The sequence below is a fragment of the Rhinoraja longicauda genome, chromosome 23 (assembly GCF_053455715.1).
Source record: "Rhinoraja longicauda isolate Sanriku21f chromosome 23, sRhiLon1.1, whole genome shotgun sequence".
Classification (NCBI taxonomy): domain Eukaryota; kingdom Metazoa; phylum Chordata; class Chondrichthyes; order Rajiformes; family Arhynchobatidae; genus Rhinoraja; species Rhinoraja longicauda.
This window is the reverse complement of record NC_135975.1, coordinates 14,568,404-14,593,799: the sequence shown is the minus strand read 5'-3', so window position 1 is coordinate 14,593,799 and position 25,396 is coordinate 14,568,404. Positions and strand designations below refer to the sequence as shown.

General features: G+C 40.2%; 1 protein-coding gene across 4 annotated transcripts in view; it reads right to left on the bottom strand.

Moving 5' to 3' along the window:
• The window catches only part of ccdc146 (coiled-coil domain containing 146), a 101,713-nt gene that overhangs the window by 13,277 nt on the left and 63,040 nt on the right, over positions 1–25,396 (bottom strand). For all 4 annotated transcript variants that reach the window (XM_078419713.1, XM_078419715.1, XM_078419714.1 and 1 more), the window contains 7 exons: positions 23,862–24,048; positions 19,135–19,227; positions 15,904–16,074; positions 14,335–14,423; positions 10,900–11,064; positions 8,417–8,641; positions 6,309–6,537 (listed from right to left, as the gene is read on the bottom strand). In XM_078419713.1, the coding sequence (XP_078275839.1) occupies positions 6,309–6,537; positions 8,417–8,641; positions 10,900–11,064; positions 14,335–14,423; positions 15,904–16,074; positions 19,135–19,227; positions 23,862–24,048 (1,159 nt within the window). The remainder of the gene's footprint in view (positions 1–6,308; positions 6,538–8,416; positions 8,642–10,899; positions 11,065–14,334; positions 14,424–15,903; positions 16,075–19,134; positions 19,228–23,861; positions 24,049–25,396) is intronic.

Here is a 25,396-nt window from a genome sequence, read left to right as displayed (position 1 = left end):
CACTTATATGGTTCATCTCTGACACTTCCCTTCCTTTTCTGGATCTGTCTGCCTCCGTCTCAAGAGATAGACTAGTCAGTGACATTTAAATGTCCACAGATTCCCATAACTACATTGACTATACATGCTCACACCTTTCTTCTTGTAAGGACTCCATTCCTAATTTCCAGTTTCTTTGTCTCCATTAGATTGTTCCAATGATGACACATTCCACCTTGTGTCTGTCAAATGACTTTCTTCCTTAAATACAGAGTGTTGGAGTAAATCAGCAGGTCAGGCAGCATCCCTGGAGAACATGGATAGGTGACATTTCAGGTCGGGATGCTGCCTGACCCACTGAGTTACTCCAGCACTCTATTTCCTTATTTTGTAAACCAGCATCTGCAGTTCCTTGTTTCTACATTCTTCTTTTAAACATTTGGTTGTCATTGTGGTTGGAGTTCTCAACCGCAGTTCCTCTATTTCCCAAATGTCTACTCTCACCCCCTCTGCTTGGGACAGATCAAACAATGAGTTCTCCTGACACTGACCTTCCATCCCACCAGTCTTCGCATACAATGTATTATCCTTCGCAATTTCCTCCAGCACAAAGACGATCCTCTACCAGTCATATCTTCCTCTTCCCCTTTCTACATTTTGCAGGGAATATTCACCATGACTCCCTGGTCCACTCTCTGTCCACACTCTTCCTCATATTCTATGTATTCCTAAGAGATGGAACACCTGCCCACTCACCTCTCCTCTTCCCACCATCCGGGAATGTAAACCACCAGGGGTTCCAGGTGAAACAGCGATTCATTTGCACTTCTTCCAATCAAATGCATCTGATGCTGTTTTATGGCCAAATCCTTCCAGCATTTCTGTTTCTGTTCACCATTGAGGTCAGTAGGGAATGTGAATTTTTAGTTACACTTGGCATATATGGTATTGGTGACCTACTTGCTACAGGTGTTTATTCCAAGTAAGGAGATGTCTCTGATGTTCTTTTATTGATAGAAACATAAAAACATAGAAAAATAGGTGCAGGAGTAGGCCATTCGGCCCTTCGAGCCAGCACCACCATTCAATATGATCATGGCTGATCACCTAAAATCAGTACCCTGTTCCTGCTTTTTCCCCATATCCCTTGATTCCTTTAGCCCGAAGTTAATCTAACTCTCTCTTGAAAATATCCAGTGAATTGGCCTCCACTGCCTTCTGTGGCAGAGAATTCCACAGATTCACAACTCTATGGGTGCAAAAGTTTTTCCGCATCTCAGTCCTAAATGGCCTACACCTTATTCTTAAACTGTGACCCCTGGTTCTGGACTCACCCAACATAGCAAACATTTTTCCTGCATCTGTCCAATCCTTTAAGAATTTTACATGTTTCTATAAGATCCCCTCTCATCCGTCTAAATTCCAGTGAACACAAGCCCAGTCGACCCATTCTTTCATCATATGTCAGTCCTGCCATCCCGGGAATTAACCTGGTGAACCTACAATGCACACCCTCAATAGCAATAATGTCCTTCCTCAAATTAGGAGACCCAAATTGCACACAATGCTCCAGGTGCGGTCTCACCAGGGCCCTCTGCAACTGCAGTGGGACCTCCTTGCTCCTAAACTCTAATCCTCTTGCAATGAAGGCCAACATGCCATTAGCTTTCTTCACTGCCTGCTGTACCTGCATACTTACTTTCAGTGACTGATGTAGAAGCACACCAAGGTCTCGTTGCATCTTCCCTTCTCCTAATCTAACACCATTCAGATAATAATCTGCCTTCCTGTTCTTGCCACCAAAGTGAATAACCTCACATTTATCCACATTATACTACATATGCTATGCATCTGCCCATTCACCTAACCTATCCAAGTCACCCTGCAGCCTCATAACATCCTCCTCGCAGCTCACACTGCCACACAGCTTTGTGTCATCCGCAACCTTGGAGATGTTACATTTAATTCCCTCATCTAAATCGTTAATATATATTGTAAATAACTGGGGTCCTAGCACCCAGCCTTTTGCGGCACCCCACTAGTCACTGCCTGCCATTTGGAAAAGGACCCATTAATTCCTACTCTTTGCTTGCTGTCTGTCAACCAGTTCTCTATCCATGTCAATACCCTATCCCCAATACCATGTGCTCTAATTTTGCACACTAATCTCTGTGTGGGACCTTGTCAAAGATTTTTTGAAAGTCCAAATACACCACATCCACTGGCTCTCCCTTGTTACATCCGTCAAAAAATTCCCGAAGATTAGTCAAGATTCGAAAGAACCAGGTACAGTGAAGGTAAAAGGTAAATTTAACAGTCACCCGCAATGTATGTTTATACTGAGAGCTCAGCAACTTCCTGTGGATCAAATAATGATTTTACAAAGATGGATTACATTTCCCAACTTCTTGTGAAAATTTTGGCACAAGAACAGAAATTCCAGCTGTAAGTTGCAACATGAATGGATCTGTTCCATTTCAAACTTATGTAAAAATGTTACAACTTGGCAACTTACTGTAAGGAAAGTAGTTTATATTGTTAACAATCTAAGAATGACTCACTCTGAATTTATCCTGAGACATTTCAGCTTTCAGAGCTAACCAGGCAAATGTTACATGTTTTTTCCCGTATTAGTCACATAAACACACATTAAAAATAATAAGGTCAATAAAACAAAATCATATTGTTGCAGAAAGGGCAAATAAAATGTCAAAGATAATGAGTGGTCTGGTTCAAAGTGCCACTTCAATGATGTGTAATACTTTTCCCTGATCTATGCTGCTGAGTACGACAGTTGCACTATGGCACTGAGTGTTCAGTTTTATTCATAGATAAGCAATCTCGTCATAAAATCAGTGATCTGACTAGCATAGGTGAGGTAGTGCATTAGATACTATCCCTTTACATCTATGAGCATCTGTACATTTTCCATCTTCTAAAATTCACAACTATAAAAGTAAAATTATAATGGCAGGCATTTGTACACAGCGCTTTATTAACTGTGAAACTCTTTGTGTTATCCTCAAGTCGTATAAAGGACCTCTGTGTGGTAGTGACCACTGTTAAACTTTATAAACTGTTCATGCCAGATACACCAATATAGTCATTGCAAAGGTTGAGTGTATTAGATAGAAAACCGGTCTGATGTGAAAGAGTACAACTGCAGCAGTGATAGAGCTTTCTCTCAGTGATGGTTACCCTGTAGTTTTCTTCCAAATATTCTGTATGCTTTGAAAAATGGAATACACAAATCCTTTTTACAGGAAAACAAAGATGCAGCATAACACTATTGAAATGTGCAGAACGTTTAAAAACTACAGCATAAGGCAGTACCTCTCTCAACCCATCAAACAACTAGAACATTTCTTTAAGATTCCAATGGGCCTCTTGATGACCATTTTACAGAGCCATGTCTCTATTGTATAACTGTTAAGGAATAAGAGTAAACTTTTCCAAACTGGATAATCTTCTACTTCAACAGGTCTTTGTCTGCATCTCTGATTTTCTTAATGCCAGGAAATCCATTGATTTCTCTACTGAATGAACACAATGACTGAGCCTCCACACCCCTCTGAACTCCACAGGTTCACCATTGTCGAGTTGTAGATACTTCGCCTCTCTCTTAGATCAGGAGACCAACACTGTGCACAGTTCAAGGCCCTACTGAATTGCAGTAAAAATAATTTATTCCTGTAAGAGTCATGAGATGCCTTGCATGAAGATGTCAGCCAGAACTAATTTAGGGATGGCAACTGCCAGCTCTAATTTGGATAACATTGCTTCTTGTGTTTTCAATACCTCTCCCATTCTTCTTACTTTTCATATTTCCTATTTTGCAAATTGTTTCCCATCTTGAAAACCCACATTTTTTATTAATCATCACTCACATTTCACTTTGTCAACAACTTTTCCAAACTTTTGGGACTAAATATTTTACCATCCACATTTTGTTAACCATATCCTCAAAGAACAAACCCTTACGTTTATATTAATTTAAGGATGGGTGTCAGCCCTTTACACTCCTGATTTGTGTGGCCAAATTCTATTCTAACTCTATTTACAAATGTGCTCATTTTCATGGTAGAAAGTAGAGGGTGGTGGTGACGGAATATTGTTTTTTGGACTAGAGGCCTGTGACCAGTGCCTCAGGGATGGGACTTATGTTTGTCATCTATATTAACGATTTGAATGGTAATGTACAAGACAATGATTAGTAAGTTTGCGGATGACACTAAAAATATTGCTATTGCAGACAGTGAAGATGGTTCTCAAGAATTACAGTGGGATCTTGATCAGCTGGGCAAGTGGATCGAGGAACGGCTAATGGATTTTAATTCAGATAACTGAGATGTTGCATTTTGGAAAGTCAAACCATGGCAGGTCCTTTGACTGTGAACAGTAGGGTCCTGAGAAATGTTGAAGCGCTGAGAGATCTAGGAGTATAGTTGCCTGAAAATGGAATTGCAGGGTAGATAGGGTGTTGAACAAGTGTTTTGTCTTGCTGACCTTCATCAATCAGGGAATTGAGAATAGAAATTGGGACATTATGTTATAGTTGTACACGATGTTGTTGAGGCTGCACTTGGAGTATTGCATTCAGCTTTGGTCAACCTACTATAGGAAAGATGCCATTAAGATGGAAAGAGTGCAGAGAGGATTTATGAAAAAAGTTACTAGGACTCCATGATAATAGGGTGAATGCACAGAGTCTTATTCCCATGGTTGGGTCAGTGCTTTTTTTGTGACCTCTAAAAAGTTAAACATCATTATTTTATTTTCTGGCCACTTTACGCATATGTTTATTAAAGGTGCGTGCCAGCATCTTTTTGTCTACAAAAAACAGTGCTAAATAAGGGAATCAAGAGCCAGAGGCTATCGGTATAAGGTGACAGGAGAAAGATTTAATAGGAATCACAAAAGGTGGTGTGTTTATGGAATAAGCTGCCAGAGGAAGTAGTTGAGGCAGAATGATGATGGAGCTATTGGCTTCCAGAAACAAGATGATGTAAATACTCCACTCAGCATCAATGGTGCTAAAATAGAGATGGTCAAGAGCTTCAAGTTCCTCAGTGTAAATATCATCAGCAATCTGTCTCAGACTAATAGCATTGAAGCTACAGCCAAGAAAGTGTACCAAGGCTTCTACTTTCTCAGAAGACTAAGGAGGTTCACTATGTCTTCAACGACTCTTACCAACTTCTACAGATGTACCATAGAAAGCAACCTATCAGGACGCATCACGGTGTGGTTTAGAAACAATTGTGCCCTAGATGGTAGGAAATCGCAGAGAGTTATGGATGTAGCCAAGTCTACTAAACGAACCAACCTCCCCCTACTCCACCCATTGACTCGACCTACACCGCATACTGCCTCGGGAAAGACGTCAACATAATCAAGGACCACTAGAACCAAAGCCATTCCCTTTTCCATAGGGCAGAAGATACAAAAGCTTGAAAGCACATATTACCAGATTCAGATAGTTTCTTCCCCACTGTTATCAGACTTCTGTATGGTCTTATCATCAGCTAGGGGTGTACACCGATCAGCCAAAACATTATGACCACTGACAGGCAAAGTGAATAACATTGATTATCTTGTTACAATGGCACCTGTCAAGGGGTGGGATATATTAGGCAGCAAGTGAACAGTCAGTTCTTGAAGTTGATGTGTTGGATGCAGGAGAAATGGGCAGGAGTAAAGACCTGAGCGACTTTGACAAGGGCTAAATTGTTATGGCCAGACGACTGGTTCCGAGCATCTCTGAAATGGCAAGGCTTGTGGGGTGCTCCCAGTCAGCAGTGGTGAGTATCTACCGACAGTGGTCCGAGGAGAGACAAACCACAAACCGCCGACAGGGTATTGGGCGCCCAAGGCTCTTCGATGCGTGAGGGCAACGAAGGCTATCCCGTCTGGTCCAAATCGACAGAAGGTCTACTGTGGCACGTCAAAGAAGATTTTAATGGTGGTCACGGGAAGAATATGTCACAATACACAGTGCATCGCACCCTATTGCGTATGGGGCTGCACATGGAGGACAAACAGCATATTAGGCAGGTGGTCAGAAAGTTTTGGCTCATCATGTGATAATATTTTGGCTGATCGGTGTCGTCCTGATCTGCACTTTCTGTATAACTGCGATGCTATTATTCTGTAACATTATATTCTGCATCCTGGTATTTTTCTCTTTGCACTACCTGTTGTACTTGTGTATGGTTGGGTTGTACACATTTATAGTACATTTTGACTGGATAACATGTAATTAAAGTTTTTCACTGTATCTTGGTACACATGACAATGTCAATAATATACCAATACCAATCTTTTCTTACCTCTCTCTGTAATGTGGCCAAACTTGTCTCCATTTCCTGTTTACATGGTATATCTTTGCGCAAATTTTGTATCTTTCTTGTTTCTTCTGTCAGTCGAATTTTCAAAGTCCGTCTTTCTTCCGTAGTACTATGCAACTCCACATCTCCATTACATATCAATGAATCCTGAATGCTTAACTTCTCATAGAAAATACAAACCTCTTCCTCCCGTTCAATTAATTGTATTCCTCTGTAAACAAAACAAAAAAAACAATTACACTGCATCAGGGACTTTGTTTACAAAGTCCCCCCACTCTCATTTGTTCAGTTTGGTGTACATGACAAATTTTTTGTCTCTTCTGGCAATGTTCAGGGATGTTTTTTTAAAGGTTTACTGATTTATGGAGCCAAAAGCAGCATTGCTTAGTATAGTCTGTGTACGGTTGTGATATTTTATGTTCTTCCATGAAAAACTGCCAGGATTTATCAGCAGAAGTACCACCCAGTTCTGGATCCCTGCAAAAGAACACACTAACAAGGAATTCCAACTCTTCACTGTTAATTTTCCACATATGCTCAAAAATTGGAATCCTACTAGAGTGCAGAGTTGTACCAATTTCCCAGCACATAATTTGGGAACATGCCCAGGAAATTACAGTGAGGCAAGATCCCTTGCAAGAACTGTCTCTGTTTATTTGAATGCAATAGAAGGGCCATGAGGGGAAATCTTGATATTAGACATTTACATTTTTTTGCATTTGTTTTGTTAAACACTGAATTCTTTTTCTTTTTGTTTTATATAATTTAGAATATCTTTGTACTTATTTAATTGATTTTTAATAGCTTTGAATGTTGCGAACTGCAGGTTACAGTCATTTCTTTTGACATATTTGACAGTTAAACTAGATTAACTGTTTGTCAAATTTTCTTCAGTTGTTTCATCAGTGGGACTCATTTTATGACACTTCATCTGATGTGGGCTTTTTGTTGCTTTTGACCCCGCTGCTAGGAATCCAAACTCCTTCATCGATAAATTGTATAATTGTACAGCATGGAAACAGACCATTTGGCCAAAATCATCAATGATGACCTGTGGGCACCTTCCATACTAAACCTAATGCCCAGCACTTGGTCCATAGTCCATGATGCTTAACCAATTTAAGTGTTCATCTAGACACTTCTTAAATGCTGTAAACAACCCATCCTCAACCTCTGATCCAGGCTGTACACTCCAGGTAATTAACTGCATATATAGACATCCCCTCACATCTTTGAATTTATTCCTCCTTTTTAAACCTATGTCCTTTAGTTTTATTTATCTCTGAAATAGGGAAATAGGATGGAACATAACATGCCCTTGCCTCATTAATGCATCCCCTTACATTTGCCTGGATTAAACTCTATTTAGTTTAGTTTATTTAGTTTAGTGTATTGTCACATGTACTGAGGTACAGTGAAAAGCTTTTGTTGCGTGCTAACCATTCAGCGGAAAGACTATACATGATTACAATCGAGCCATCTACAGTGTACAAATGCATGATAAAGGGAATAACGTTCTCCGACATGACATTTTTCAGTCCACCCAGCAATGTAAATTGCCAGATATGATTGTAGTAAACTTAATCCGTACTGTACAGGTATCTAATCACTAACTGGAATTAGTGTGCTTTCCGTCATATAATGTGGTTTGTAATACAAAAATGTGTTGGTCTGTGGAAGATATCTTGACGAAAACTATGTGTATAATCTATTAAATACTTTATGAACTACAGGCAGTAAGCAAGGCACATGTTACTGGCAGATGAAAATAATTAGTACGAAAAGGGAAGGAAATGGGGTTTTACGAAATACGATAGTACATTTGTACACAATTTCCTCTTTAAAATTCCTCTGACACTATGATTATATTTTTGTAATGTCTACCAAGAACTAATTTTTAACTTGCATCAGACTGCTCCCCTCCTAGAGCTATTAATTTAACACAAACATGGTTGACCACACAGCAGGAAGCATACCACATTTTCTAGTCAACAATGTCAATGTTTCCTCTCTTTTCGTATCTTTCTTAAAGTCAACTATTAAAAATATCAATAACCATATAAACTTTGACAAGTATTTTGACAAATTACCTTTCATTGCGATTCTGAACAATAGACTCATATTTTTTCCGTAGCTTTATCATATCCTCTTCAGCCATGTTAATCTGACCACTAAGTTTGACAATTTTTATCTTTTGTCCTTCTCTCTTTTCTCCCAATTGTCGAAGTACTTGGTCCAATTTGCAAATAGCCCTCCTCAGGCTGTCCCTTATGACATAGCTGTTTGAATGCTTTAGCTTATATTTTTGCAGCTGACTGTAGTGGAAATAAAATTAAATTGTACAAATGAATAATTTAATTAATTTTAATTCACATATAATGTTTACTGGAACAGTTAGAATGCGAAGTAATATATAATTTTGTGTTGGTGTTTTATAAATACCTTTCACTTCCATCAGCTGCCTTTGAAATTAGTTTGAACACAAAAATAATTTTTGCAGGTAAAAGTGGTGGCAATGAATATGGTGTGTGGCAGCTCCAATACAGGTCAAATAATTGTATTGTTCTCAAACCAGCATAAATTTGCACCCAGTAGAAAATTTTCATTAAAAAAATAGAGATGTAACAAATGAAGAGGCCTTTTATTCTCTACTTGAGGTAATGCATTTAAGTTGTAATTATATTTCCAAAAATAGACAGAGTAAATTCTGGGCTGGATGTTTAACATACTTCAATGATTAAAAAAATTCTAAGTAAATCCAGAGTATGGGAAAATGGAAGAGGAATTTCAATCTCACAGTAATTATTAAACGATCAGCCATTATCAAAGGCACACAATTTTTTTTTAAAAAATTTAAGTAGAGTTGATATGAATTGAGGGAATTGGCATTCACACCAGGTATGTATCTCAAATTAATTTGTTTGAATGTGACTGGGTAATACAAAAATGTTTCTAAAATTGATCTATTTCTCTTTAATTGACAGCATTTCTTACTTCACTTTTATCTACAGCAGTTGAAACTGGACGTGCTTCAATTGTTGTTCCACCTCTGAAAGGGGATGTGAATGGGGAACATTTTCATGAGATTTAGCATGACCTGACCACCTTCAGCTCACACTTTATCCTCAGATTTGAAAGAATAAAAATACCTACAACCACAACTGCTACTATTTCACTTTCATCACTTTGCTTCACAGGGGGTAGTATTGCGATACCCAGTCCATCAATTTATTTAAGTAAGGGAGTGAGATAAAGCTGGCTTGGAGCAAAGATGATTTTTGAATATTTGTGCCAAGTATGTGTGGATCCAGCAGGTACGAGAGCAAGGAAAGCAGGTGGTGAGTCACATCCGGGAAATTTTGGGCCATTATTTAACAGAGCCGGACGGGAACTAGATACATGAACTAGATTCATTGTCAGAGAAGTGGGAGATGTTCAGAATTAGTGAGGGTACACATTTATGTTCCCACGATGCCTGCTGGAAGTTGAGGAGCAAACAGGAAAGGATAACTTGAAAAGAGAAGCTTAAAATAGATAACAAGAGGTAACTACTGCCGAATGTCTACCAAAAATAGAAAATGTATGAGAGAAATTAAAGAGAAAATTAGGAAGGCAAAGAGAATGCAGATTGATAGCAGTTGAATTAGATTAGTTACAAAGATTGTTGATCTCCGAGAGAGGGTGTGTATATGGAAGAGTTATATATCAAGCTGGATGTAGTTGCTGTCCTTCTACTGATGCATTAGCAGTTGGGAAATTATCATGATTAATGTGTAAAAAATGCTAGTCTTTCCACCAATGTCCATGTTCCCATGAACGAATAAGAAGGGAATGCATGAAAAAATGCAGCTCATGAAACCATGAAACAGCTAAGGGATAGCACCTCTTACAAAATATGATCACAGTTCTAAATGAATACTTTGTATTCAGACACTGAAATTAAGACTGAAAAGTGTTAAGTATTAGTTATGATGAACATATAAACAGTAATAGAGGAGTCTAACAGCTTTCAAAGTAGATACATTGCCAAGCTCAAGTTAAGTTATGCTATGCTCTTAAAAGGGAGAAAATAATCAGTGGCTCTAACCACCATTTTCAAATTGTGTCTGGTTGTAAACATGGTGTCAAGGCATGGAAAACTGCTAATGTGCTGCAGTTGATTTATCATGTGCTCTAAAATATGTTTTATTTTAGTTACTCATTAAATAGTGGAGAGGGCCTCACTTCTGGCCCTATTAATTCAATAAATGTAAGTCTCACTGATTATTCTCAATTATGTATTCTTCCAGCACAATGATGGATGAATCATCAGGGGTGAACAATGAAGACGATTTCACTGTACTTTTGCAACAATTATTTTAAAAAATCATATTTTAATTTAGATTAATAGATATTTCAGATTGCAAAGTAAAGTAAAAACATGACAACACAGGAAGACCATAAATCATTCACAGCAATTTCCCAAATACAATTAGATTTTGCTTGTAAATTATGAGTTCTTGTTTTTAGTTCACAGCAATGCACCTTTCTGCATAACAGCTCCTCTTTACTTTAGATCTTATTTCAAATGTACCTGTCTTTGACCAATGTAGTGGTCCTAAGAATCTCAGTTTCATTCTGTAGAATCTTGATCTTCTCTCGCTCTTCTGCAGATTCCTGTGCTGCACTTTGTAAGAGGTTGACATACTTGTTTCTCTCATTTTTGATGATCTGATATATTTTAATAAAATTCTTTATGCTACAATAAAAAACAGAGCACAATATTTTCCTTTGGTTAGACTGTCAAATGACAAGCATAATTTCTTTTTGAGAAAATGAATGCAGAAAGCTATTTTCAGTCTGAAGAAGAATCACGACCCAAAACATCATCTGGCCATTTCCTTCCGCAGATTCTGCCTGGCCTGCTGAGGTCCTCCAGAATTTTGTTTTTGTTCCAGCATCTGAAGTCTGGTTCAGAGCAGAAATAAATATTGAATGCTGCAATCCAACTTATTGAAATTGTTCCTATAGCTGGGAAACCAGATCTGCACACAGTATTCCAAGTGTGGTCTATCCAACAAATGTATAGCTGCATCATGAAGTGCCAATTTTAGTACTTTATATGTACCTCCCAATGCAGGGAAGCAGCCAAACATTCTTTTGTCCATTCAAAGTCCATCTGACTTGCCACTATTAGGGAACTGTGCACCTGTACTCTTAGATCTCTCTGTTCTGCAACTGTGCAGGGCTCTATCATTTACTGAGTAGGTAACTATGGTTATGATTGGAATATGTTTTGTTTTAATAAATCTAACATAAAAGTATATAAATTAGGAAATAGTTAATTCACAGCATGCAGACAACTTCAAATAAAAATAGTGCTGTGCATTTGAAAATGAGGTTATCCTCAAATAGAGATTTTATGCATATTTCTGCATCACTTAGTACCCATCAGAAAAGTTGATTTCCTTTGCCAGTATATTCATTTGCCCTTGCATCTTTCTTTCTTCCTCACTATCATGAGCAGTTTTCAACATGGAAATTTCTGTTACAGTGAGATTTACAATTTAATTGGCCTGAAAAATTACTTATTATTTACTTACAGAACAGCCAGGTCATGCTAACCCAGATTCATCTGAAAGCAAGACAATTTAAAGAGTCAACACTCAAACTACATTCTTTACCCTCACTAAGATTTGTGATGTCTTGTAATGTACAGAGTCAGTCTACATTGCTTGTGAAGATCAAGATCATATTTATTCTCAGCTCCTGAGCCTCAGGGTCACGTCAGGCTGCTGACACTGGCCTCTGCCACATCTCCTATCTTGTTGCTCATTGCTGCGTTAGGAAGGTCACACAAAATCTCGACTCACTAGCGAAATATCAGCCTGTTCTTGCCCCCAAACTTACTTCTTCCTCTCTTGACTCTATCCGTCCTCCTCGTGTCTAGTTTCTTTTCAGATCAGAACTGCCCCCTCCATCGACTCCTTTAAGTCCAGGCTCAAAACATATTTCTACTCCCTAGCGTTTGAGGCTCATTGAGGAGGCGCTGTGAACTGTTTGCGTGCTACTGTATGTTTTCATTTTTTTTTCTATTGGAACCTAATCAAATGTACAGCACTTTGGTCAACGTGGGTTGTTTTTAAATGTGCTATACAAATAAAATTGACTTGACTTGACTTGACTTGACTTTTCACTTATACCATTGACAGCTCCAGTGCACTCCACAATTTTGACTATTTCAAATTCCTGGTCCCAATGGACTCACCTTTACTATGGACATATAATCTTGTTATTTTCCCATTCCACATCAGGATGGTCTGATGGTCCCCACCCTTCTCCCAGGAGCAGAAGCCCAACCAGAAGCCCCTTCACCAATGCACTCATTCACCCAGCTGAACTTGTTCTCATCTTAAACAATTTCTCCTTCCACTCCATCCTCATGTGCTCAATCTGCCTTTTTGTGAGATATGTGAAACAGTCTTTAAGTTCTACCTGGGCCCATCCCCTCAATGCCTTTTCCAGTACATTAACGACTGCTGAACGTGTGCAAAACTCAACAGTTCTATTACTTTTGCTGCTCTAACCTTCACATGGTGAATCACTAACTTTCTTTTCTGGATTTCTTGGTCTTCATCTCAGGAGATAAGCTAGTTTCCAACATCTATTACAAGACCACTGATTCCCACAACTTCGTTCACCAAATGATGATCGGGTGATTGCTCTGCAGTATGCCTGCATTCTGTCTGGAGTGGCTACCATAACTTCCTATTGGCTGCCACTTTAATTGGTCATCCCACTACCAGTTTGATTTATTGGTCTGTGACTTCCTGTACTGTCACAGTAAGGTTTAATGCAAGCTTGAGCAAGAGCACATAATTTTCTATGTGGACATGTTGCAGTCTGCTTGACTTAATATTAATTCAAATTCTACAATTTTTCAGTCTGCATCAGTCACCCTTTTGTAGTATTGGTTCATCTTGCTTCACCCTTCCTTTTTGTTGCTGTGGAAGAGGGGTGGGTGCATGCTGGGTATGTCCACCTGCTCTGCAGTTTGGAATTTTCACATTTCACTTGGGAATTTTCACATCTCATCATGCAATTTTCACATTTTTTGATCTGTTTGCTAACTGCTCTCATTCACTCATTGTTTTCAGTTAATCCCAGTGGTCACCCTGGGTTTACCCTATTAGAGACATCCCCTTCTTCCATCCTCACTGCAGCTTTATAAGCTTCTTGTAATTCCCTTTTCATTTCAGATAAAGGGTTTCTGACCCGAATCAGTTTCCATTTCTCTTTCCACCAAAGTGGGTTGAGCTGCTGAGATTGCCAGCATTTTGTGTTTTAGTTATATTGCATATTTACTGGTGCAGAAAAAAAACATGCAAAGACATTTGCTCCATTGCCACCTTTCCTAAATGGTATACACATATCCTTAGAGCCTCCTGACAGGAGCACCTGATTGAAGCCCTGGAGGGTGCCATGATGTCTGAAGGCAAAACGCATGCCTTCTACAGCCACTGTTCTTCACCAACCTGTGCAGATCCCTCCAATGTCCTGGGAGCATTCTCCACACTATCCTCCCCCAGCACCCTATTATTGCAATATTCATTCCGTAGTCATATTACCCCAGAGCTGGAAGAGAGTCAACTACATGTGAAGCATCTAGAGCCACGTATAGGCCAGACTGAGTAAGGACAGTAGATTTCCTCTGCTGAAGGGCACTAATGAACCAGATGTTTTTCTATGGCAAGCCAGTAGTTTTTGTAGTTAATGTTTCTGAGAGTAGTTGTTCCAAATTCCACAGAATTAACTGAATCTAAATTGCACAGTTGGCATATTAGAGTTTGAATGATGGACTCCTGGTTATCTGGACCGCTGGATTACCTGTGCAGTATTTTAATTGCTGCCCATCACAATATTTATTGAAGTTTTATGTGGTAAAATAAATACACCTGAAAGACAGATTTCTAAGAAAATAAAACATAAATAGAAAAAATATATATTTATATATAATCAGCATTCTTACGTAACCAGCATATGTTTATGCTTCTTCGCGGAGTCATGTAAATTCAGTTTCTCTGTTTTCAGTTCTTCTATAGTTCGATCACTTTTATGCTGTTTTAAAAACAACAAAAGGTAACATATTGAATTTGTGAACAAGTAGAATTCTACATGTCTATACTTTTGAGAGTCATGTAGTGACTATCTATGGTGACCATCATGCCCATCTACACCATTCCCACTTGCCTGTATTAATTCAATTTCCCTCTATGCCCTCTCAATCAAGTACCAGGCCTGATGCCTCTTTGTGTGACAGATTTGCCTCTCAGATTGCCTTTAAACCTCTTTCCTCAGCTTAAAACTACGACTTCTGATTTTATATGCCGCTATCATGACTCTGGCTATCTACTCTATCCATCTGTGTTTTTCATGGTTTTATATACCTCCAGAAAAAAGAGACATAGCCTATCCAATCTCTCCGGACACCTCAAGTCCTCCAATCCAGGCAAATTCCTTGTGAATCTTCTCCTCACCATATCTATCTTAATTACATCCTTCCTATGATATGGTGACCAGAATCTAATGTTGGAAAAATATCATCCCTTAACCATGCGAGATAAGCCTAAACATTTTCTATAGATTGGCATTAAGCACGGACATCTTACTGAGCACAAATTACATGGTTATTAAGTTACTTTGCATAAAGATATTAACTGACCACCCATTCAGTTTCTGCCAGCTAATAGGATTAAAATCAACTCAAACATGATCCCCTAATAATCAATTCTTATGGAAACACTTAACTCTCAACACAGATTTTGCCCCCTTATGTTTTTTGGCCCATTCATTTTTACCAAAATGAATGTATATATTTTTCAGGGACAATTACATCAAAATATGATGTGCTGCAGAAACTCAATGGGTCAGGCAGCATCTGTGGTTTAGAGAAGCATTTTGGGTCTCACCCTTCTTCAGACTGATAAAGTAAGGAGGAGAAAGCTGCAAAAGAAAGGTGGGGCAAAACCAAGCAAGTGACAGCTGGAGAGGGGGTTGATCGACAGATGGGTAGAGATAGCGACAACGGTAGAGGGAAGCATATTGGTGGGACAGAGGGAAGGAAAAAGGCGAATGAAGGAGAAAGAAGAGGGGATGAAAGGGAAAAGGGAGAACTCAGAGATGGGATAGTGGGCAATGAGCATACAGAGGAGGGGAAAGGAACAGGGTGACAGGTGTGTGGGAAATTATCCCCCCTGTTCCATCAGTCTGAAGTAGAGTGCAGATGTAAAATGTCTTCCCATTCTCTCCACAGATGCTTGACCCACTGAGTTCCTCTAGCACTTTGTTTTTAGCTCAAGATTCCAGCATCTGTAGTCTCTTGACTTCCTTTACATCATTTAAGCTCAATATTTAGTATAAGACAATAACTGCAGATGCTGGTACAAATTGAAGGTATTTATTCACAAAATGCTGGAGTAACTCAGCAGGTCAGGCAGCATCTCAGGAGAGAAGGAATGGGTGACGTTTCGGGTCGAAACCCTTCTTCAGATATTTTATCATTTAATGAAAGAGAATGATACAATAACAATTCACGTACCTGGATATTTATTAGATCCCTTGCCTTTTGATCTCTTTCGTCTGACCTGAGCTGAGCAAGTCGGGTTAGATTTATGACTTCTTCACGGGTACGTCTTTGTTCTATAATGAGATTATCTTCTTCAACCAAACGCTTACGCAATAGATGAGCCTCTAGTTCAGTCAATGAAAGCTGCACATACACAAAATTAGCATTTTAATAGTGAGATTTCAGAAAACAAAATAGTTTATAATTAGAACTTTTACCAGATCATGTTTTTATGAAACTTATTTATTGCCCAAAGGCATTAACATTAGAAAGTAACATGACCATTATTGTTTTCTGTCTACTCTGCAGTTAAAGTAAACTGTACTTAAATTATAGTCATTGAGTTATACAGCATGGAAAGAGGTCCTTCAGTCCAACTGTCCATACTGACTAAGTTGCTTAACTGAGCCAGTCCCACTTGCCTGTGCCTGGCTCATGTCTCTCTATTCTTATCTCATTATCTCATATTTTTTGTCTTTTCTGTCTTTTCATCTCTGGCTTTAGTCCAACTAAATGTCAATCAACCACCCCATTACCTCTATCCACCTATCACTTGCCAGATTTTGTCCCGCCTCCAACTCTCTTCCAGCTTTCCCCCCACTACAATTAGTCTGATGGCATGTTCCAACCAAATCGTCATCTATCTATGTTCCCCAGAGATGCTGTCTGACCTGCTAATGTACTCCAGCACATAGTGACTTTTTAAATAAATGAGCAGCTGCAGTTCCTTACATCTCTATTGGTAAGCCAGTTCTGAATCTGAACAATACAACATTCTTCCAGAACCTCACCTGTGGCTAAAGATGATGCAGATATCTTTGCAAGGCCTCCACAAATTCTTCCCTAGTTCTAGGTTCTGGGGATTTATCCACTTCAATATACTTTAAAATTATCATGATCTTCTCTTTGATAATTGATGTTTTCATCTGAGACATCACTATCGGTATGCTTCAGTTCCTTAGGTTCCATAATCTTCTCAGTAAAAATGGATGAGAAATATTCATAGAGTCATAAGGTAGATGACATTTTGGGTTGGGACTCTTCTTCATGCTGTGAAAATGTTTTCTCCAGTTTGAAGAAGAGTCCCGGTCCAAAACGTCACCTATCCAAGTCCTCCAGCGATGCTGCCAGACCTGCTGAGTTGCTCCATTACTTTGTGTTCTTTTAAAAAAATCAGTATCCTCAATTCCTTGTGTCCACATTTAGGAAATGAAACTGGGCAAGCAGTGGAACTGTCAATGGGAACACTGTCTTTCAGAACACTGACCATAATTATACAATTTGTAAGGTAGTTTTTGGTTAAAGTCTTAAACTGGGGCAAACTGACTGTACGAGCTTAAGGACCTGGAGAAAGTAGATTTGGAGCAAATAGTTGCGGGTAAAACAACAGCTGACAAGGGGGAGTTTCTTTAAAAGAGAATTAGTTAGATTTCGGGACCAGTATGCTTTGGTAAGGGTGATAGGCATAGATAACAAGATTAAGGAATTTAGGATGACAAAGTATATTGAAGAATTGATCAGAAAAAAACCAACTGGCAGATACAAGCATCTGGGATTGAGGGAGTTTCTTGAGGAATGTGTTAAAGGGAGAATTTAAGAAAGAAATTAGGAACACAAAAGGTGGTCAAAAAATATTCTTGGCAGATAAGATAATGGAGAATCCCAAGACATTCTCTAAGTATATCAGAAGCAAGAGTGTGGTCGGGGAAAGAGTGGCTCCCCTTAGAGACCTACGAGTTAGGCCAGGTGTGGATCTACTCTATATGATGTTGGCAAGATCCTAAACACTTCTCATCTGTATTCACCGTTGTCACAAAAAGCTGGAGTAACTCAGCGGGACAGGAAGCATCACTGGAGAGAAGGAACGAGTGCCGTTTCGGGTCGAGACCCTTCTTCAGTCTTGACCCGAAACGTCACCCATTCCTTCTCTCCAGAGATACTCCGTTTCGCTGAGTTACTCCAGCTTTTTATGTCTATCTTAGGTTTAAACAAGCATCTGCAGTTCCTTCTTACACATTTCATCTGTATTCACCATGGAAACAAGTGCGTTCAGGGAAGGAGTTATCTGCGACTAGTCACTAATAAGGAAGAGGAGGTGTTGGACATCACTGCATGCACAAGGGTTGATAAAGTTCCCATGGCTCGAAGAGATCTACCCTAGATTGCAATAGAAGGCAAAGAGATTGGGCTCTATCAGAGAATTTTGCATCTTTGTAAGCCTCAAGATTGGATATGAGCAACATTACAGTCTGGTTTGGGAACAGCTCTGCCCAGGACAGGATGGCCCTGCAGAGAGTAGTGCGTTCGGCAGAACGCACCATGGGAACTACACTCGTCCCCCTGCAGGACCTATACATCAGGAGGTGCAGATCCAGAGCAAGCAAGATCATGAGGGACCCCTGCCACCCCAGTAACGGACTGTTCCAGATGCTACGGTCAGGCAAACGCCTCCGTTGTCACGCTGTGAAAACGGAGAGGATGAGACGGAGCTTCTTCCCACAGGCCATCAGGACTGTCAACTTTGATAACCCCAGAGACTAAATTTTTGTCGACACTTTTTGTGCTATGTTTAGTAACTTATTAACTTTATTTATATGCTGTAACTGTAATTCTTTTTGTGCACAACCCGCAGGCATTGCCACTTTCATTTCACTGCACATCGAGTATGTGTATGTGACAAATAAATTTGACTTGACTTGACGTTGTGGTAGGAAAATTATTGGAGAAAATTCTAAGGGACAAGATTTATGCTCATTTGGAAGGGTAAGAATGATCAAGAATAGTTAGCACGGCTTCGTGCATGAGAAATTCTACCTCACTAATTTGATTTGAGACGGTAACTAAGAAGATGGATGAAGGAAGGGCAACAGATGATGTCTGCGTGGACCTTAACACGACATTTGACAAGAGGTAGGCTATACACATTAAATGGTTGGATGCAAAAGAATATTGATGAACAGAGGGATCGTGAAGTCCATAGTCCTCAGAAAGTGGTAGTGCAGGTGGATAGGATGGTGAAGAAGGCATTTGATAATATTAGCCTTCATAGGTCAGAGCATAAAATATAAAAATTGGATGTTATGTTGTAATACACTGGTTGGATCACACTTGGTGTGCGGTGTGCACTACAGAAACATGTGGCTGTGCTGGGAGAGAGTGCAGAGAAGATTCATCAAAATGTTAATTTTTAAATATTCAGCTCACCTGGTCTGCTAGTTTTCTTTTGAGAATTTTAACTTCACTTTCCAGCTCATTCCGTCTTTCCAACAATGACCCAATATGATAGGAAGAATCCACCTTCAGTTAAAAAAAGGAATATTGAGAAAAAATAGATTATTATTTAGGATATAAATATAGGCAAGAGTGGCAAGAGTTAATTGTCATATGCACCTGCACCATCATGCTTGCTATAGCTTTACAGGCACATTAACGCAACAAATAAATATACGATAAACCATAAATTATCAGTTATACTAGGTAACCAGACCATAACAGTGCAATCCAAAGTACACAGTGCAACATTTTACAAAGTCCATTGTAGTTCGCTGCTAGAGTTGTGGTTGGGTTGTGCAGTGTGTTTTAAGAGCCTGATGGTTGATTGGACATGATCTTCTCCCTTGCGTCAAATTCAAGAGAAATGCAGAGAGCAGCAAACCCACATTCGTGGATCTCATAAAAGCATTTGATTCTGTCAACAGACGCGGCCTTTACCAGGTGCTAGAGAAGTTTGAGTGTCCACCACACCTTCTAAACTTCATCCAGTCCTTTCATGAAAACATGCATGGTACAGTGCAGTTTGACGGTGCTACGTTGGAAAGCTTCCCCATGAGAAGCGGAGTGAAGCAAGGATGTGTCCTAGCTCCACCTGTTCAGCATCTTCTTATCTGCCCTTTGCCTTCCCGACACACGTGGAAGGAGTCTACCTCCACACCAGAAGTGATGGGAAACTCTTCAATCTAGCAAGATTAAAGGCCAAGACAAAGGTGAAAACTGTGCTGCTAAGAGAACTCCTGTACGCTGATGATGCTGCAATCATCGCCCCAACGGAAGGTGGACTTCAAAGGCTAATGAACAGGATGTCTCATGCCTGCAATGAATATCGACTGACAATCAGTATTAAGAAGACTGTTGTCATGGGTCAGGCCACTCCACTCCCCTCTCAAATCAGCCTAAACACCACTTTACTGGAATCCGTCAAAAAATTATCCTACTTGGGATCCACGATGACTGATATCCTCAGTTGGATGAAGAAATCAACTCACACATAGGAAAGGCAGCAACCACCTTTGGGAGACTAACGAAGCGGGCATGAAAGAACAGGAAACTCACAACCAAAACCAAGGTCACTGTCTACAAAGCCTGCGTATTGAGCACGTTACTTTACAGTAGTGAAGCTTGCATGACCTATCAACATCAAGAGCGGAAATTGAATAACTTCGCTGTCTTCGCCGCATCCTGGCAGTTTCTTGGCAGGACAAAATCTCCAACTAGTCTGTCCTCTCTCTAACCAACATGCCTAGCATCCCTGCTATCCTCAAGCAGAAGCGCCTTCGCTAGCTTGGACATAAACACAGGATGGACAATGGGCATATCCCCAAAGACGTGCTTTATGGGGAGATTGCCAATGCTCGAAGACCAAAGCTCCGCTACAAGGGATATGACAAGCTTCAATATCGACACTGACTACTGGGAAGCGGCTGCTGAGGACTGTGGCAGGTGGAGGAAGGATCTCCAGGCGGGCATGAAAGATCACAACAGCATGTGGTTCAAGACCCTGGAGCCAACGCCGCAATATGGTCAAAGGCAGCAGCCACAGACTCCCCAGAACAACGACCAGAGACTACCTCACCTGTGAAAACTGTGGAAGGATCTGCCTGTCACGGATAGGCCTAGCCAGTCACACAAGGAAATGTAATCACAGATGAAAAATCCCCCTCTCCAAGCAGGACAATAGACAATAGACAATAGACAATAGGTGCAGGAGTAGGCCATTCAGCCCTTCGAGCCAGCACCGCCATTCAATGCGATCATGGCTGATCACTATCAATCAGTACCCCGTTCCTGCCTTCTCCCCATACCCCCTCACTCCGCTATCCTTAAGAGCTCTATCCAGCTCTCTCTTGAAAGCATCCAACGAACTGGCCTCCACTGCCTTCTGAGGCAGAGAATTCCACACCTTCACCACCCTCTGACTGAAAAAGTTCTTCCTCATCTCCGTTCTAAATGGCCTACCCCTTATTCTCAAACTGTGGCCCCTTGTTCTGGACTCCCCCAACATTGGGAACATGTTATCTGCCTCTAATGTGTCCAATCCCCTAATTATCTTATATGTTTCAATAAGATCCCCCCTCATCCTTCTAAATTCCAGTGTATACAAGCCCAATCGCTCCAGCCTTTCAACATACGACAGTCCTGCCATTCCGGGAATTAATCTAGTGAACCTACGCTGCACGCCCTCCATAGCAAGAATATCCTTCCTCAAATTTGGAGACCAAAACTGCACACAGTACTCCAGGTGCGGTCTCACCAGGGCCCGGTACAACTGTAGAAGGACCTCTTTGCTCCTATACTCAACTCCTCTTGTTACGAAGGCCAACATTCCATTGGCTTTCTTCACTGCCTGCTGAACCTGCATGCTTCCTTTCATTGACTGATGCACTAGGACACCCAGATCTCGTTGAACTCCCCCTCCTCCTAACTTGACACCATTCAGATAATAATCTGCCTTTCTATTCTTACTTCCAAAGTGAATAACCTCACACTTATCTACATTAAACTGCATCTGCCATGTATCCGCCCACTCACACAACCTGTCCAGGTCACCCTGCAGCCTTATTGCATCTTCCTCACAATTCACACTACCCCCCAACTTAGGACAACGCCAAGCCGCACCATCATCTCCCACAGATGGACGGATGCCAGAGAGAGGAGTTGATTGGAAAGCTGTTCTTGAACCTGGAGGCAATGGCTCTTAGGCTCCTGTAGCTTGTTGGCAAATTTAATAGTGGGATGGGAGCATGGCCAAGGCGATTTTGGTCTTTGATGATATTAGTTATGATTTAGAAGCAGTGCTTCCTGTAGATCCCTTTGATGGTGGGGAGGTTGATACTGTTGATGGACCGAATAATGTCCATCACTTTCTGCAGCCTCCTTCATTCTGGGAAGTTTTAGATACTGAACTAGGCCGTGATGCAACCAGTCATTATAATCTATGCTGTACACCTATAGCAACTTGCCAAATCTTCTCCTCAGACTTCTGGGGAAGGAGAAGCATTGATGAGCTTTCTTTGTGCTGAACCCAGGTTAGATTATCAGAAGATAGACACAAAATGCTGGAGTAACTCAGCAAGCCAGACAGCATCTATGGAGAGAAAGAATGGGTGACATTTCAGATTGAGATCCTTCTTCAGAGATGTGCACTCCTAGGAACCTGAAGCTGTTGACTCTCTACTGCCATTCCGCTGATGAAGACAAGTTCATAGACCCACGGCCTTCCATTCCTGAAGTCAACTGCACTCAATTGATTTCCTTAAGTGGGCCGAAAGGGCCTGTTTCCGCGCTATATCTCTAAACTAAAAACCACATACTTCTCCAAATCCACCTTCATGTATTTTGTCATAGTCCTCTCTATTTCTGTGTATGAATTATTATTCAATACCATATATTATACAATAGGGTGGCATGAAGCACAGCTGGCGGAGACCCAGGTTTGATCCTGATCTCGTCAGATGCTCTCTGTATAGAGTTTCCATGTTCTTCTTGTGACTGTGTGAGTTTCCTCTGATTGCTCCGGTTTCCTCCCACATCCAAATGGAGATAGTGATCGACTTCAGAAAATGAAGGGGTACACAATCCCCAGATTGCATTGAAGGCACCGAAACAGAGATGGTTGAAAACTTCAAATTCCTAGAAATCAATATCACCCACAACTTCTCCTGGACCACCCATATTGAAGCAACAATCAAGAAAGCACACCATCACCTCTACAAACTGGGAAGGCTCAGGAAATTCGGCAAGTCCCCAACAACTCTCACCAACTTCTACAGGTGCGCTGTAGAAAGCATTTTATTGGGATGCATTACAGCCTGGTTTGGTTCTTGCTCCATCCAAGATCGCAAGAAATTGTGGATGCAGTCCAGACCATCACACAAACCAACCTCCCTTCTATTGACTCCATTTATACCTCACACTGCCTTGGCAAGGCCAGCAGTATAATCAAGGACGAGTCACGCCCTGGCCACTCTCTCTTCTCGCTTCTCCCATCGGACAAAATGTATAAAAGTGTGAAAACGCACACCTCCAGATTCATGGCCAGTTTCTTCCCAGCTGTTATCAGGCAACTGAATCATCCTATCACAAACTAGAGAGAAGTCCCGAACTACTTTCGACCTCATTGGTGACCCTTGGACTATCTTTGATCAGACTTTACTGGCTTTACCTTGAACTAAACGTTATTCCGTTATCATGTATCTATACACTGTAAATGCATCAATTGTAATAATTGTCTTTCCACTGACTGATTAGCACGCAACAAAGGTTTTTCACTGTACTTCGGTACTCCTGACAATAAACTAAACTGAACTGGTTTGTGAGTAAATTGGACTGTAAATTGCCCCTAGTGTGTAGGGATTGTATGCAAAAGTGGGATGACAGAACTGGTATGAATGGTGACAGATGGTTGGCGCAGACCCGATGTGCCAAAGCACACGTTTCCTTGCTGTATTTCCCAATCAACTAATACCGTAAAATGGTGAAAGATTGAGAAAGGATGGACGGAAATGACTATTTCTGGTAAAATTATTTTCTCATGTGGTGACTAACCATTGAAATAAATTGCTTATGTGAAATTGTTTCTGATCAACCTATCGTTACAAATTTGATGCATCTGTAATGCATAAATGCTCTAACTACAAATATTTTACTGTCTTTACCTGAGATTTGACCTTTTCATAGATATATTCGACGTATGAAAGTGAATCAAGTGCAATCTTCGACTGTATCTCTCTTTTTTTAATCTTTCGTAACTCTTGTTCCTTCTCTCTTTGTTTTAATGAGACAGTGTCAGACAATATTTTCTTTTCGGTTTGGATATAACGTAGCTGCAAGTCCAAGGAAGCTCTGTTAAGATTATAAAATAGATTGATTACATGCAGTTTTAATTTTTGTCATTAAATCTCACAAAAGAAACCTTAATTAAAAGCACCTAATTCATCAATTAATTAATCAATTAATTAATTGATTGGATGACCAATTATTTAATTAATTAATGAGAGTTGTTTTATCTCTTTCAAAAGATCGCTATTTTTCTCAATAATGTTTTGAAATGTTTTTCACGTACCAGACATGTTCATGCCTAGAATTACACCTATTTCAGCATGTTGAAATGTTGATGTCAAATGGCTCACAGTTGGGACTGTGGGCAATTTACCCCGAAAATATATTACTCCCAAGGCTTACTGTTTCCCCAATGTGGAACACAAGAAGGAAGTCAAGGAGCCAAGTCTGGAGGCTAGATAAGGAGAAATTTAGGGAAGAAAGATCGAGAGAGTGGGGGCATTGGAATCCATATATCAGTGGGTGAGGTTGGACTGGCATATTGCTAATGGAGTCAGGCCAGGATTTTATTTAGGAAGGAACTGCAGATGCTGGTTTATACCAGAGATGGATACAAAATGCTGGAGTAACTCAGCGGGTCAGGCAGAATTTCGGGAGATAAGGAATAGGTGGTATTTTTGGTCTAGGCCCTTCTTCAGACCTGATGGTAGAGGATTTGATCAGGGCAGGATCTTGGTGAACGGTCATTGTGGAAGCTTGATAAAATGGACAGTTGCGCCAGAATCTTGGAAGAATGGTTGGGTAAGATCTTGATAGAAGGATCAGATCAGGAGTTTGGTGGAAGGTTTATACCAAAAATCATGCAGCAGAATGTGTTAGGAGAATGATTAGGGTGGAGGTGAAGTTGTTGAAGCAAGGATCAGAACTGGGATAAGAGATGGGCGTTGGGGGGAAGAGTCTTTGTGCAATATTGTTGGCTGAGCTTTATTGTTGGTGATTTGAGAAATAATTTTTTGGGGCAATTGTGTAAGCAGATCAGTAGTGTGGGTAGGCCAGGTAAAGATTATAACTTTTGACTAGGAGAAGCACCAGGCCTCAAAAGTAATGTGAAGACTTCCCTCTGCACGAGTAGCCTGTGCTGACTGCAGATCACATGTATTTGGATGAGAATTGTAGAATTGGTATCCAAGAGCTGCCATTTGTTACAATTGCGATGTTTCGGCAATGGTACTGTTGTATGGATGTAAAATCACAAAACTTGTGCATTCTGCAATAAGTGTCTGATTTTCCTGTGAATTTTACATTACAATGAAACTTATTGTGTACTTATTTTGAAAATGTGGCACCATATGATGGAGCTTATACCTAATCCTTCTCAATTCTAGATTTTTAAGTCCCAAAGTAATTTTGC